The 15,468-nt window shown below is 45.1% G+C and overlaps 1 protein-coding gene across 4 annotated transcripts in view; it reads left to right on the plus strand.

Moving 5' to 3' along the window:
- Positions 1–736: 736 nt before the first annotated feature.
- Slc44a5 (solute carrier family 44 member 5) overlaps positions 737–15,468 on the plus strand; it is a 348,525-nt gene continuing 333,793 nt past the window's right edge. For all 4 annotated transcript variants that reach the window (XM_036190641.1, XM_036190643.1, XM_036190639.1 and 1 more), the window contains exon 1: positions 737–1,043. In XM_036190641.1, the coding sequence (XP_036046534.1) occupies positions 1,010–1,043 (34 nt within the window). In that variant the 5' untranslated portion in view covers positions 737–1,009. The remainder of the gene's footprint in view (positions 1,044–15,468) is intronic.

Here is a 15,468-nt window from a genome sequence, read left to right on the forward strand (position 1 = left end):
CCTTTATGTTTGCAGATCAACCCTAAATTAGCTTTTTGTGTTGTCTGGGGGCAGTAGCACGATACCCGCTTGCCCTCATCAGCACCTTTGAGCAGCACTCAAAAGGGGGACAGCTCCAGAAGCAGGAAACTCTCAAGGGGTGCTCCAAACCAGAGGGGCAAAGAACGGGCCCCAGGGTCGAAGTTTCTATACAAGGTCAAGAAATCGCCGCAGTCCTCCAACACAGAGAGCTGTCTTTGCTCTTTCCTGGCAGCCCCAGAGAGCCATGCTGAGTGAGCCCTCAAACTGAAGAGCTGTGCAAGGTCACCTGTCAGGGTCTGGTGACAGGTTATTTGTGGGCGTTCACTTCTCTCTCCCTGCGGGTCCTTCAGCCTCCCAGCCCTTCCATCTGGAGGGCTAGAAGCAGCTGAGACCTCCATCGTCCAGGTTCCAGTTGAGCTGGCTGTCTCGCAGAAGTACCTCGCAGGTTGCTTTTAGGTGATGGACAGATCCTGTCTCAGTTGGCTGAGGACCAGGGTGCCCTTGGGAGGAAGGAATGCCAGGCTGGGGCTTGCTTCACCAGCTTCCTGCTGTCCCGCAGAATGGAATGTCTCTGTTGTCCCCAGACCCAGCTGGACAAGGGTGCCTTTCCGGGGCTCGCGGCACCCACGGGACAGAGGGCTCGGCGCGTGGGGAGGAGGGCGCGTGGGGAGGGCAGACGCGCAATCGAGGGAGGTGGGCGCTGGGCTGGCGGACCCGGCACTGCGCCCTCCAGCAGAGGCGCCGCACAGCAGAGTGGGCCACCGCGGCCACCGCAGCGTGTGCGGGGGGCTGGCAGCGGGCAGTGGAGGGGCGGCTGCGCCCGCGCAGCACAGCCGAGCGGAGCCGAGCGCGCAGCCTGGCCGCCGCCGCCTGGCACATGCCATCGCCGCCACAAAGAGCTCCCTGAACCCGGGCGGCCCTAGCTCCAGGGGCTGCGCCTCGCAGGAGGCTCTGCGCTACGGGCCGTGGGGAAGGGACCAGACTGAGGATGGCCCGGAAGAGAAAGCCCCCCTGCATCCAGGGTGAGTCCCTTTCGTCCCCACGTCCACATCCACCTCTTTGGCTCGCAGGATCACAGCTGGGCTCAGCCAAGTGGCAGGTGGCAGCGGATAAGAGTTTGCCTTTTGCGGAGGTGGGGTGGGGAGGGGTGCCTCTGTAGGACATTGTCTTCCTTCGGTTTGGGGACTCTCGGGGAGGAGTTTGTCCCTGGTTTGGAACCTGGGGACACCTGGAGACTCTTGTTACCACACAACTTCCCTATACCGGGCTTGGGTATTGGGTATCTGTTGCTTCTTGCCTGGCCCCCCAAGCGACTTGACTTCTCTGGTTGCTGGGGTCAGTCTCTCTCTCCATCTCCAGCCCCCCAACCTCCATCTCTACCTTCATCTGTCTCTTTTCCCTTCTCTCCTCTTCTTCATCCCAGGGCGACAAGTTCTACATCTATTTTCTCAACCTTCCCATTCTTGGGAGGAGACGGTTGTCTGGCTCTCTCTCTCTCTCCACTCCACCCTATTGTCAAGGGGCTTTGCTTATAGCCCGGTCCTTGTGGGCTGCTGTCCAGGCGGGCAGGGACTCCAGCGGGTCATCCCCTGTTGCTTCTTTGGAAATAGGCTTCCAAAAACTTGGAAAGTTGAGGGGTGGAAAGGATGGCGGGAGGTTGTGGGAAGAGCTTGTTGCTGGGGTAACTAGAGGCACCTCTGCTCCCCCTGGGCGGAACCGGGGAAAGCTGCCTCCTGCCTGGCGCCCATCAGCCTTGGGGAACAGGTGCGCATAGCGGACTCAGCAGCGAGGTAGTGTGACTCACTTGCTGGCAGCGGCCAGCCCCTACGCGGCAGCACTGCGGACAGAGACAGAGGGAAGGCCGTGGCGGTGCACCCAGCAGGTGCACCCAGCAGCGTGAGGAGGGCTGCCTCTCCAGACCGGAGCAGAGGCTGGTGGCCAGGAAGAAGTGGCGGTGTTTGAAGTTGGAGTTCAAGCCAGTGGATTCCATAGCCTGTAAGACAGAGACTCCTTGTGCTTTGGGGTTATACAAAAGAGGATTGCTTCTGAGAAAAGAGCTGGGCTAGGATGGCATATATTGCATCAGCCCCACAGCAGAGCAAGGGCCTTTGGCTTGCTTCTTGCTTCCTTTCCCCTCAGCCTTGCTTCCAGAAGTTTAGCTCCTCTCCAAGGCATCACAACTTTGCTTAGGTGCTCTGTCTGGATGTCTGGATTGTGAAGATTCCAGTGATTTACTGGAAAGGGTTAAAAAGCATAATCCTAGATTCTCCTTAGACATCACCACAAAACACTGTGGGTGTTTAGCTGTTGAAACTATCACCTACTGACAACAATTGTCTTTGAATGACTTTCCTTAAAAATACTATGACTCCTGGACAGCAGGAGAGGCCTTAAACCCCACACCCCGTCATTGCTTAGCCTGAGTCTATAGAGGCCAGTGGTAAAGAAGGAGAGAATTTATCCATGCAAGACACTTTTTTCTCCTTGCCACAGAGCAAAGAATTTGTCTAACCTCCAATTGACAGGGTGCACGCGCCACACTTTATGAAACCATATGGCACCACGGAACGAAGGATGAGTTTCAGTACCGCTGATGTTGTGCTGCCTGGCAGGAAGGCAGTTCCTACCCACCCAGACACTGAAGACTGCAAATGGGCCGTGAAAGTGTAGATTCTCACTTTGCAGTACATGCTAGCTGAGGAAAGTCTTACACTCGGAATGAATCTTCTTAGCCAAGGCTCAGGAAGATGCAAATGAGGCCAAAGAATGACAGGGAGCTAACAGTAGCCATGTGTGGAAAGACATAGCCTCTCCCTTCTCCTCTCCACCCCTCCCTTCTCCTCTCCCTCCCCCGCCACTCCCCCTTCCCCTCTCTTCCTCACTTCTGAACACCAAGATGCTTTGGTTTTTGTCTGTCAAGAAGCAATAGCCCTTTCTAGAGTAAATCTGGTGTGACAATGAAATGATTGAAGAACAGGATTTTGTCACTTACATGTTAACAGTTGATCCAGAAACACAAATAATCAAACTTCCCAAGACACATGGACCCAAGAAATTTCAGCACAGTTTTTTAAAGACACGGTTTCCTCACATAACTTTTCTCAAGGGAAGGGTTGGCTCAAGCTCTCTTGCCTCCTGTTTCTCCCACTAATGCTGAACTTTTTTCTTTTTAAAGTTCAGATCATTTGCTATTTCTTAGAACAACAGACACCTTAAAAGTCCTTTGCATTTCTTGTCAGCGGACTTAGTTTGGCATGTCATACACAGCTGGACTCAAAGCTAGAATGCTGTCAGCCAAATACTTTCGTCAAAGTTATATCTGTCTGTCTATCCATCCATCTATCTTTCTGCTTTCTGAGACAAAGTCTTACTGTAGTTCAGGCTGGCTTGGAACTCACTATATAGCCAGTCTAGCCATGAACTCTTAGCAATCCTCCTGTTTCAGTCTTCCAGCTGTTGAGATAACAGACATGAACCATGCCAGGCTTCAGTTTTGCCTCTCAAGGGAAGACATGAACAAAAGCCCATGGCTGCAGGCTTGCCGAGCCGATGTTAGACCAACCGCATTACTCACATGGTAGAAATGGGAACTTCTAAGCTTTGGTGGGGGTGGGCAGGCCACTGGGCGCGCTTTCTTGGATAATAGCTATACCTTAGCAGTAACTATCCCACTGCTGTGCTGACACCTCTGCTTGCCTGCTCTGCCTGTGGGGGAAGTCATGCTGAAGCTTGTGATGGGTTGCTCACTGGGTTCTGGAGCAACAGAGATGCCCCATCTTCATGACTTCAAAACAGGGCAGAGGGAAATTCACATGGACAGAAGAGTCAGGCCATCAGCAGTCTCTCCCAGGAGAACACTGCACTCATTTTAAATCTCTCATCCAAGGAACAGCCTTTCAAAAAGGCAAATGGAATTTTCAGTGAATCCAGGATCAATGTCTTATAAACACAAGGCAGTTGAATTGGCTATGGTGATGTTAACCCTCTTCCACTGTAAGATCAATCAAGACCTCCATGTGCTTTGAACTCTGAATTGAGTACTTGGTTCCAAGTTGATGGCACCATTTGAGGAGCTTATGGAGCATTTAGGAGGTACAGCCTTGCTAGAGAATGTACTTCACTGGGGGCCAGGCTTTGAGAGTTTACAGCCTCTCCTCACTTCTAGTTTGTCCTCTCTGCTTCTTGGTTGCTGTTGAAGGTATGGGGTCTCAGCTTCCTATGCTGTCTGCTGACCTGCCTCGCCTTAAGCCCAGATAAACTCATTTTTCCCTAAGCTGCCTTTGGTCAGGCATCTTATCACAGTGACAAGAAGAAAGTAAGACAGTTTCCTTTGGAGTCACTGAGGTTCAAAGCTCAGGCCAAAGCTTGGGGTTATCTGTTTATCTAGCTCATATGGACTGCACTGGCTGTGTGCCAGGGCTTGTGTAAAATATTGGGGATACAGCCATGACCATGTTAAGCTTCAAGAGTCTGAGAGGGGGTCCTGGAAGGGGCAGGTAATTCATGAGCCAGAAAACTTCATATAGTGTTGGATACCACCACAAAGAAGTTAAGCAAAGCAGTGTACTTTAAAGTGACTGCGAGGTCACTTTTGGTTGTTGGGAGACAATACTTATATTGGGAAGGGAGTGATGAAGAATGATTTGTATGCCAAGAACTGGAACAGAGCCCTGTGTACTCTAAGGAAAGAATAGAGCAATAGTTGAGCAGGTTCATGGACAGACGGGAGGCCAGTGTGCCTGGAGGAAGTATGTGAGGTAGAGACATGTGGAGAGAGCCCAGATCTTTTTTATTATAAAGAAGAACAATATTTTAAGTGAAATGAGAAGCCATTGGATGTTCACTTAATGTTTCTGTCTACAATACAGTTCTAAAGATGCTAGGAAGCCAAGTGTAGTGCTGCAAACCTGTAATCCCATCACTGGGAGGCCCAGGAGGGATGTTATAGTGTCAGAGGGTATGCCCCATGTTTCCAGGTCCTTAGCTCTAATTCAAGGAAGCAAAGAAAAAAAAGGCATACACAGATTACAATGCAGAAAGGAAACTTAATTCAAAAGCAAGGTGATTACAGAATGAAATACACTGTCAAGAGTGACAGTGGGCACATGAGTGACAGTACTCAAGGACTCCAGGTCTTAGGAGGAGGGAGGTGTTGTTGCTAAGAAACACACCATGCACAGTTCTTTATTTTGATTGACAGATTTAACTTATACAATCTTTTCCATACTGCACATGTTCCTTTCCTTAGAGCATCTGGTTTTAATCATGTACAAGCCTGGTTACACACACACACACACACACACACACACACACACACACACACACAGACACACACACGCAGACACACACACACACACACACACACACACACACACACACACACACACACACATATTCTCACAGAAGTTCACTTAGAGGGTATGATTTCCCTTATTGTACATCCAGGCTGGGTAAGCCCCACTCCCATGATAACTGGAGTGTGACTGAATGGAAGCTACCCACATTTGATGGTGATTGAAGAAGGAGAAACAGCCCATTGTTTGGAGATGGGTGTCATGTAGCTCAGTGCGTAGGTGCTAGATTGTAACAGGCTGATGTGCACATTACTTCAGGAGGGATCTGTGTATATGGGTAGCACATGGAAGTGAGAGTTCTAGGCTGACAATTGCCCAAACCCAGGAGAGCTCAGGTCCTTTTTCAAGACAGGGTTTCTCTGTGTTGCCCAAGCTGTCCTGTAGACCAAGCTGGCCTTGAACTCACAGAGATCCACCTGCCTCTGCCTCCTGAGTGCTTGGATTAAAGGTGAGTATCACCACCACCTGGCAAGTTCAGGTTCTTAAACCATTCCCTAACCCTAACTCTGCCTCAGGAGAACTGCAATTAGTCTGAGGCCAGACTGATTTACGACGTGGGTTCCAGAATAATTTAGACTTCAAAGTGAGACTGTATTTCTAAGGTCTTATTAATAAAAACAATTTTCTAAAGGTCTTATAAATAAAAACAAACCTGGGAGCCAGATATTGGTGAACGCTGAAAGACCAGAGAAGCAGAACAAGCCACAGCTAACCTCACCTTGCCAATTCCTCAGCTGAACTTGTTTGCTCAGACTGGGAGCCTCTGTGTCCTCATCTGAATGTATCTCAGCTGAACTGCTGCTAAAAGCCTAAAAGCTTAACAAGATTCTAGTTCCTGGTCCTCACACCTTATATACCTTTTTGCTTCTTGCCATCATTTCCTGGGATTAGAGGCGTATATCACTATGCCTGGCTATTTCCAGTGTGGCTTTGAACTCACAGAGATCCACACAGATCTCTGCCTCCAGAATGCTAGGATTAAAGGTGTGTGTGCCACCATTTTCTAGCCTCTATGTCTGTCTAGTGACCCCAGATAAGTTTATTAGGGTGCACAATATATTGGGGAGTACAATATCACCACATGAGACCTTCTCTAAAATAAAAAGGAAAGGAAAAGAAAGGAAGGAAGTTTGATTCCAGGGAAGTGGGTGAGTTCCCTAACATCACCTCTCTAGGCAGAATCTCAAAAGACTTCACTTTGACCTCTTGCCTTTTCTTTTTCTTGTACAGAGAACTGAACCCTTGGTGTCATACATGCCAGGCAAGTGCTCTATACTATTGAGCAATCTTCCCAGCCCGCTTTGCTTGCTTTTGGTGTATTGAGACTGGGTCTGCCTACATAGGCCAGGCTGGCCTTTAGTTCACTCTATAGCTCAGTCTTGAATGGCAGTTTTCCCACTTCAGCTTCCCAAATGCTAGGATTATCTGTGTACTCAGACAGACTCCTCCTCCTCCTTCTTCCTTTTCTATTTTTTTTTTCCTGGTGGGGGTGGGTTGGTTTTCTCAAGACAGGGTCTTATTATGTATGCTGGCTATCCTAGAACTCACTATGTAGACCAGGCTGGACTTGAACTCATAGAGGTCCATCTGCTTCTGCCTCCTAAGTACTGGAATTAAAGGCTCAGACCTCACTTCTAAGAGTTTAATTCCCTTTAGAATGCCCCAAAAATAGCTACAGTATTTGCGGTTGAAATACGGTGTCTCGTTCTACCGAGAACAAGGACCAAGTCAACAATTTACTACTTTAAATTTCTTAAAAGTGTTGTGTGTGCGAGTATGCCATGGCATATGTGGAGGACGGAAGACAACTTATGGAAGTTGTTTTTTCCTTTCACCATATGGGCCACAGGCATATAACTTAGCAACGCAGACTTGGGCTGAGAGGCCTTTACTGGCCGAGCCATCCAGCAGGTCCCAAGGCAACATTTTAACAGGGAGGAAACGACTAGATTAGGCTTGCCTCCTGAGAGCAGCTCTCAAACTAAGTTAGGCTCAGGAAACTGTCATGGGAGAAAGGGTTCTGGAGGAGGGTCTGGAATGTGACTGTGCAGTGGAATTCGGAAGGCAGCTTACGTCTCCTAGGCAACGAAAGAAGCCCAAGAAAGGGGAGTAATGTTGGGAGAGAGGGCATGGAAAGCCACTTAGACACCAGACAATTCATGATTTTACTATGAGCCTCAGGAGCCTGGTGTGAGTGTGCTGCAAAAGAAATCCTGTCATTTAAGCATGAAGGGTGGGCTGATCATACAGCATTGCCACATAAAGGCACATAGACTTTTAAAAGAGCAAGTGACTTGTGCCTAGGTTGTACCTACAGATCACAGACCTCACATGTGAATAGCATGGGGTATGAATAACTACCATTATCATGGGGGGATCTGCTGGTTAGTGGGGAAATTTGGCCCTTGCACCTCAGAACTAACTGTGGAAATGCTACAAGGGGAGAGAGGGCCATCCTGGGTGCTTCTCTCCATTGTAAGCCTTTATGGTTAGAAGATATTTAGGGATGATATAAATAATGATTGATTATTTTAAAACCCTCACACATCTATCTACTTCTACCTTCATACTCTCTGCTTCTTTGTTAATGATTATTAATGAAAAATAAAGTTTGAAGTTCTAGCGCTTAATGCTAAGGAGATAAATATCTTCTCCCACTTTTTCTCTGACTTCAGAGTGGCTCTTTGGACACTTGTGAGGCTGATAGAATCTCAGGCATTACGCCACCAAGAGATGGGGCTGGCCCTTAGTGACACTGTAACACAATGCATTTGTGACATCATTTTATTTTCATAGTGGTGAGTGTCACAGTGTGTTTGTTCACAGTTGAGTTACTGAGGAACGGCACAGTAGGAGGTGAGTCAGAAGGTTATAGATGGACAACCTCGGTCTGCATGGGGTCTACTTAAGTTTATCACTTGAAAGTGTACATTCTGTACAAGTCAAGGAATACAGATATACACACATGTATATGGGCCTACATGTACACATGAAAAGTTATAGCCACACTTCACTATGTTTGTACCCATACATATATTGGTATCTGAATCAACCCTCAAGAGTTTTGATGTTATTTTGGTGTTTATATTTAAGTCATTTAAGCATTGCAATAGCAAGTCATTAGCACTTCAGTGTGTTAAGCTTACCAGCGGTGAATGCACCCTGTGAGTTCTTCCCTTATGGAGTCTGGGCTAAGTGAGGACACAGCCGAAGGTGGAGTTGTACACACTGCTGCTTCTGCCTCTTGTGTCTTCTGTCACACATTGTGCGCATTTTGGAGAAAAAAGCTTCTGTATTATGAAATCTCATGAGCACTCCCTGTAGAGGCCGTCATGGAAGGAACTGAGGTCTCCTCTTAAGAGCCAGCACCAGTGTGCCAAGTACAGAGTGTCCTGCTGTAGAAAGGGGTTCTCCACCTCTGCCAAGCTTTCTTACATCTGAGCCTCCACTAACTTCTGACTGAATTTCATAATTAACCTTGAGCTGGGACCACTCAAGCTATATTTTTGGATTCTAGAATCCTAGAAATGGTAAGAGGTAATAGATTACTTTTGTCTTAAGCCTCTGAATTTTGTGTTAATTTGTTACATAATAAATACATAATATGCATATAGCTACAGTTTATAAATTTCTCTCTTTTGGGAGCTAGGGAGCCCTCTTCCTCCACTGGCGTATAAATATTGGGGGAGGTATTATGTATGTGAAAGAAAATTAAGAAGGTCCTGCAATGTAGTGGTATTAATGTGCTTATTTGTACCATGTCTTTAAGAGTCCCTGGCATCTCATCTGCTACTTCTGGGTTCCAAAGAAAGAAAAGAAGGAAGTCTTTAATTCACAGTCTTCATTAGCACTCTGTTGGCTTTGAATCTTAGCTCTCTTTTCTAATTAGTGAATTTCGCCTAAATCTGAATTAAATCTGAAATCCAAGTTTCTTTTAGCAGCTGGTTTTTCCTCCTCCTTTGCTGGGGAATCTTGCTCCTGATCTTCAGTTTCTTCTAGTTTAGAAGCTTGCTTAGAAGTGCAAACAAGCTAAAAACCAGAGTAACAGAGAGAACTCACAAGGCCTACAGCCCCACACCACAGCCCCTTATAAACTACAGTAATAGAAAAACAAGGTTTACAGCCCCCAACACCACGGCCAACCTACAGATAATCACCTTACATCTCAAAACCTTCAATTCTTACCATAAAATGGACCAGGTTTGTGAAGTAATACATATGTTATAGTCTGACTTGGCCATTCCACAATATATCCATCTGTGAAAAAAATGCTATATATGTATATAATTTATTTGTTAATTAAAAAAGACTAGAAGAACCCCCTAAAATTTGTTAATAAAACCTCTCCAATCATATTTAGCCACATCTTTCTACGAAAGAAGCCCTTTCTTTCCCATCCCAGCTAGTCCTTTGATGTTTGACTAGGAAACCCAGAGAGCTGGGTATGGTGATACGTATCTATAATTCTACTATTTGGGAGACTGATGTAGAAGAATTCTGACAGTTGAGGCCAGCCTAGGATCTCTAGTGAGTTTAAAGCTAGCCTGGGCTACCATAATGACTTTTGAAAAGGAAAGAAACCAAGACAGAGGATAAAGAAAAGAAAAGGAAAGAAAAATGGCCATCTTTTCTACCCTTCTAAGATATTTGGGTAAGATATGTGTCTATTTTATTTCACTCACTTACAAATACTAGCTGGTCTTTTCTTCTGTGCTAGGCACCATTCTAATTATACTTCAAACGTTCCAGAGAACAACACAAAGAACTTTGTGAAGTTTGCAAGCCAGACAGGGAGGTCAGATCAGTAACAGACAGATTGTTGATTAACACTGAAGGTGTGGTGAGAGCAAACCAGTACAACCAGGATCACTGGTGATGACGATGCCAGACGGCAAGTGGGGGTGTCAGTAGGGTGGGTAGAGTCCACACAATGGAGGGCCCTCGAGAGAGAAGCCAGGTGTGATGTTTGGCTTTCATTGACAACCTAGACTCATCTGGGAAGGGAGTCTCAGTGAGGGCTGGCCTGTGGGGGATTGTCTTAATTAAGTAGCTCATGTATGGAGATTTGGCCCACTGGGCAGTGCCAGTCTGTAGGCAGGGGTTCTGAATGGTATGAGTGACAAAATCAAGCTGAGCACAGTAAGCAAGTGAGCAGGCACACATGCATTGTTCTTCCTCTGTTCTTGACTGTGGGTGTGCTAGGACAAGCTGCTTCAGCTCTCACACGTATTTATTCATTTCAAAAACTTGAAGGAGCCCTGTATGCAAATTCTGTTGTACACTGAATTGTGTTTTAGTGTTCATGTCTAAAGCCAAAATACTATTTTTAAAATTGATGTTCCATTAATATCTTATGAAACATTTATCATGTTGCCTTTCAAAAATGTTCAAATTATCTTAAATTTAGCTGATGACTTTACATATTTTGTACATATAAGTTAAAAAGTATAAAAATTATAGAATTTAAAAAAGAAGCTGCTTACTGGGCACACATACTTCAACAATTCCAGTGTTAATAGCATTCTTCACTGAATTGAGCCTATTTTTCTTTACCCTTGCTGTTCCCATTCTCTTTTTTTTCTTTTTCTGGAGCTGAGGACCGAACCCAGGGCTAGGCAATCGCTCTACCACTGAGCTAAATCCCCAACTCCCCTCCCATTCTCTTAATTCTTGTTTGCACAAGTATGCCATCACAGTCTTTTCCAAAGGCCATGACATTGACTCTCCAGACAACACCTTCAGTGAAAGCGCTTTGGTGGCTAAAGAAGGACCATTATGTTGCTAAAAATGCTGATGATAAATAGATGTGTCCAGGGCCATTGCGGCCCGGATATGATGGACTTGAAACCATCAAAAATTGCTTTCGTAACTCAGCCCTGTCTTTAACCACCAAGAAAGTTTATATATTATGTTTTCAAACTTTCTGGAAATTTTATTCAATAATGATCATGCTTTGCAGATACTAACTTGTTTTAGTAGTCTATAGAAACATCAGGAAGGTCAAATCTGTTCTACTTCTAATCTATTGTTCTCTTTTTTTTTATAACCTGGGTAAATTCTCACTATGATTCTGAGTTACTCTACCTTAGGCATGATAAAGAGACTAATTGGTAGATTATGTCAGCTTATGTGGGCTAAGACAGTTACCAAACTTGGCAGGAAGGATAAACCATGGTCAAGTTTTAGGCACCATCATGGTATAAGTGAACTCATAGAAGCAGTTACTTATTAAAGCAAAGTTTGGGGGAAGTATAATAGGTAATTGCTTAGATTCTGAAGTACTGGAGTACCTTTAAGATATTTGGACTTTTGCTGAGTCCAGACTTTCCCTCAGCTGGTGAGGATCAGCGAGATTCTGCCCTCCACAATGTGTTCCTACAAGTTGAAGCTGTGTATATGGAGTGGAGGATCTTGGTAACTGGTGCTGTTGACAGTGGGTCTCCTCCAGGAATCATCTGGAAGACCACTGGGAATGTGAAGGTGGTTAGATGTATTCTTGGGTTATGGTTAGTGAAACCCTCAGAAAAGATGCAATGTTTTCATTGCTGAAATGGGCTAACACCTCACTAGAGTCAGCCTTTGAGCTAGCTCCTCTCCCAACATGAGTCACCTGCTAGAGACTTTTGAGGGTGTGTCAAGTTTGAGGATGTTAGTTGCTATTTTACCAAAGTCTGCATTTTGAGGACCAGGCAGAGAAGTTTCCATGGAATGTCTAGCCAGCAATGGGCATTGTGACTGCATTCTGTTTCCCACTGTGGGTGGACAGACAGGAAACTCAGGACTTTATGAGTTCACCTCTTAGTACTGTCACCAATAACAAGCACTTGTGGATTCATTTTGGTTTCATAACCTGATTCTTTTCTTTCATTATCTCCTTTTAGATACATTGTTTAGCTAAATTATATGTATGCTTTGAAAGACTGTTATACTTAATTAAAACACCACAGAATAAAAGATCAATCAATATATATCTTTATAGTGATATTTTATTTGTATTGAAATGTGATTTTATTTGCATGTTAATAAAGTTGCCTTGGGGTCAGAACAAGCCATAGCAGAAGCTCGGCGATGGTGGTGCACACCTTTAATCCCAGCACTTGGGAGGCAGAGCTAGGCAGGATCTCTGTGTGTTCAAGGATACAGCCAGCATGGCAACACATGCCTTTAATCTCAATACCAACATAGAAGACCTGGAGGTCTGTATGACAGGCAGTGATGAGGAGGTCATGTGGCTGGGTTTACAACCAATGAGAAAGCAGAACAGAAAGTCTATAAAAAACACACACATACAGAAGTAGCTCGGGCGGAGAGGAAAGACAGAGCAGCAGTGAAGGGTAAGGTTTTCAGCTCTCAGCTATTGCTCTGACCTCTTGGCTTTTAACTCTGCAATTGGCTTTGTGTTTCTTATTTAACAAGACGGTTACATCTACATATTGTAGATGTGCCTTCAAGAATTCCTGTCTCTAATAACTATGAAGTAGATGCTTTTCTCATCTTTGATCAGTTCATAGCTCATTTAAGCATCATTGGAGATGTCTGTAGTTCTTGAAATAAAACTTATTACATCAGATTCAAGATCCTGAATGTGCTCAAATTGTAGAAATAGGCTTTTACTACCTGTTCATGAAATAGCTTTCAGCTGGATTGTCAACAGCTGGTTGGACTCTTTCAAATTCTAAAAATGTTTGTACTGCTTCATCAGGGAGACAGGCAAGCTCCAGCATCTCACACTTTCCTGTGTGCCATGTCTCTCACTTTTCCTTGGCCCCAGCTGGGTTCCACAGTAGAATTACTGTTGTAGGACACTTGCCCAGTGAATGGATTTGAATCAGATGCTTGGATGCATCCCATGGTACCAAGGAGAATAGACTAGGCAGTTGGAGATCTCAGTGTGCCTTGTTCCTCAGAAACCAGGGAGGGACAGCCACCTTGCAGGACTGTGCTTGAGGTCTTGAGTCTCTTCATGAGGACCATCCTGGTTTAAGTCCCTGTCTTTCTCCACAGGAGTTGATGGGGCGATGGCAGCCCCACTTTGCCTCTCCTCTCTCCTTTTGTTGACCATCTCCACGGTCCCTTTGAAAGCTGTAGCCTTCCTGTTGGCTTTGTGCTTCTTTCCTCTTTCTTCTCTTTCCCCTCCATTCCCAGCTTTTTGCTTCCTCTCTCTTTGGTGCTTCACTGTTTTCTCATGTCAAGTGGGAAGCATAGGATCATATTCATCAGCTACGGGAACCAGAACTGAATCTGAGAACACACTGCAAACAGGGTCCGTCAGCCTGCTTCCATGTGGGGTGCTGTGTCCACAATTTGCAGGTCATCTGAGGAGCCACAGTATTTCCATGACTGGAGCAGAGACCATGTTTGTCCTTGGGCTATTTTGCTTGAGTAACAGTTGCTGTCTGCATTTGAGTCTGAGATGTCAAATGTTTGAACTTTTTAGGATCAGACTTCTGTTTGTCGCTGATCTTCACACCCAAGTCATTGCATAGGGATGTCTTTTTTAAAGCTGCCTTCCCATCTGACTCTGCCCATGGACTGTGAGATAAGAGTGTGGAGCTGGTCTACATTGGGGGAAAACTAAACAGCTAACAGCTCTTTGTGGCTATATGTATTTCATAAATGACTTCAAGTCTTGTTTGCAACAAGATGACTTATAAACAAATAAACGTTGGATGAGACTAAATTCCCAGATATTAAATTAGTGCAAAAATTATAAACTTTAATTTACAGAGTTATTATCTAGACTTGGACATAGTACTGTTGGAACTCAATTCCTGTTTCTTTATTGTTTTGGAGGTTGCCATCTGATCATTGGCAACCTCCAATAATTTCCCATGGAGATGATTTTATAAACTGCATCTCATTCATCTGCTTGTGGAGGTTGAGAGTTTTTTAGTCCATTTCTCTGGCCCTATCCTCTTTCCTGGCCTTTGCTTATCTGATTAAGTCACTCACGTGACTGGCCTCAAGTCTTTACCTTTTTCTCTTGCTACTGCCACAGATTTTATTTGGTGTTCATCACTTCTAGAGTAATTAGAATCCCCTTCCACCACCTGATCTCACTGTATACTTAGATCTCTAGTCCTTTTCACCCTGCTGTGGACATGACACTCCTGAAAGTCAAAGCTGCTCATTTTATAACCCCCAAAGCCCAGAACAGGAAAGAAAGCCAGCATTGAACAGCAAATGCTGCAAGGTTTGGATCCGACCCGTCCTTTGCCTTCTCCCATTCCCCTGTGTTCACTTTAATTTTGACAATCAATTCCTTTATGCTTCTAATTCCCATGATGTTTGTTTTTATAATGCTGAAAATTCCCACTTATCCTTCAAGACTCAGTAAGAACATCACTCTCCCTGTATAACTTTCCCAAGGTCCAGTCTGTGCCTCCTGCCTTTAAGCTAAACAGTTTCTCTCCGCTTCCATAATTCCTTATACACACCTCAAGGCTCTTAGCTTCTCAGCCACACTTCTGGAAGGGAACCAAAGCCTGACTAGGAATCAGTCACTGGCTTAGTGTTCCAGGATGAGAGCTTGCTTCTATTTAGTCCCTCTGCCCCTCATTTCTGATGACACTGTCATTTGATGCCAGTCTGTGCTCTGAATCCTGAAGGAGTGGTGCCTATGCCCAAACTAGTCAGCTAGAAACTGCCAGCTTTCTATTTTATTTTAAAAATTAATGTTTTCTTTCACTTTCAAAAATTTCTTTGTTATAAAACTTAATATTTAGGAGTTTTGTGCAAGTCTGTTATATTAATTACTTCTCTATTGTTGTGATAAAACACCATGATGAAGGCAATTTATGGAAGGGAGAATTTATTTTGGGTTTATGGTAATAAAGGGATAAGAGTCCATCATGGCAGGGCAAGATGGAAGCAAACTTCAAGTAACAGGCATGCTGGCTGGAGCCACAGCTGAGCACTTACTGCCCACTGGGAATGGACAAGTTTTTTTGTAGCCTCAGAGCCCACCCCTAGTGAAAACACATCCTGCAGCAAACCATACCACCTGATGTTGCTAGATCTGAATGGCTCCCTTGAGGGAGGGTGTGAGAAGGTGGAGTCAGTGACACAGACACCAGGAGTCAGGTGAAAGGCA

Source organism: Onychomys torridus, chromosome 6 (genome assembly GCF_903995425.1).
Source record: "Onychomys torridus chromosome 6, mOncTor1.1, whole genome shotgun sequence".
Classification (NCBI taxonomy): Eukaryota; Metazoa; Chordata; class Mammalia; order Rodentia; family Cricetidae; genus Onychomys; species Onychomys torridus.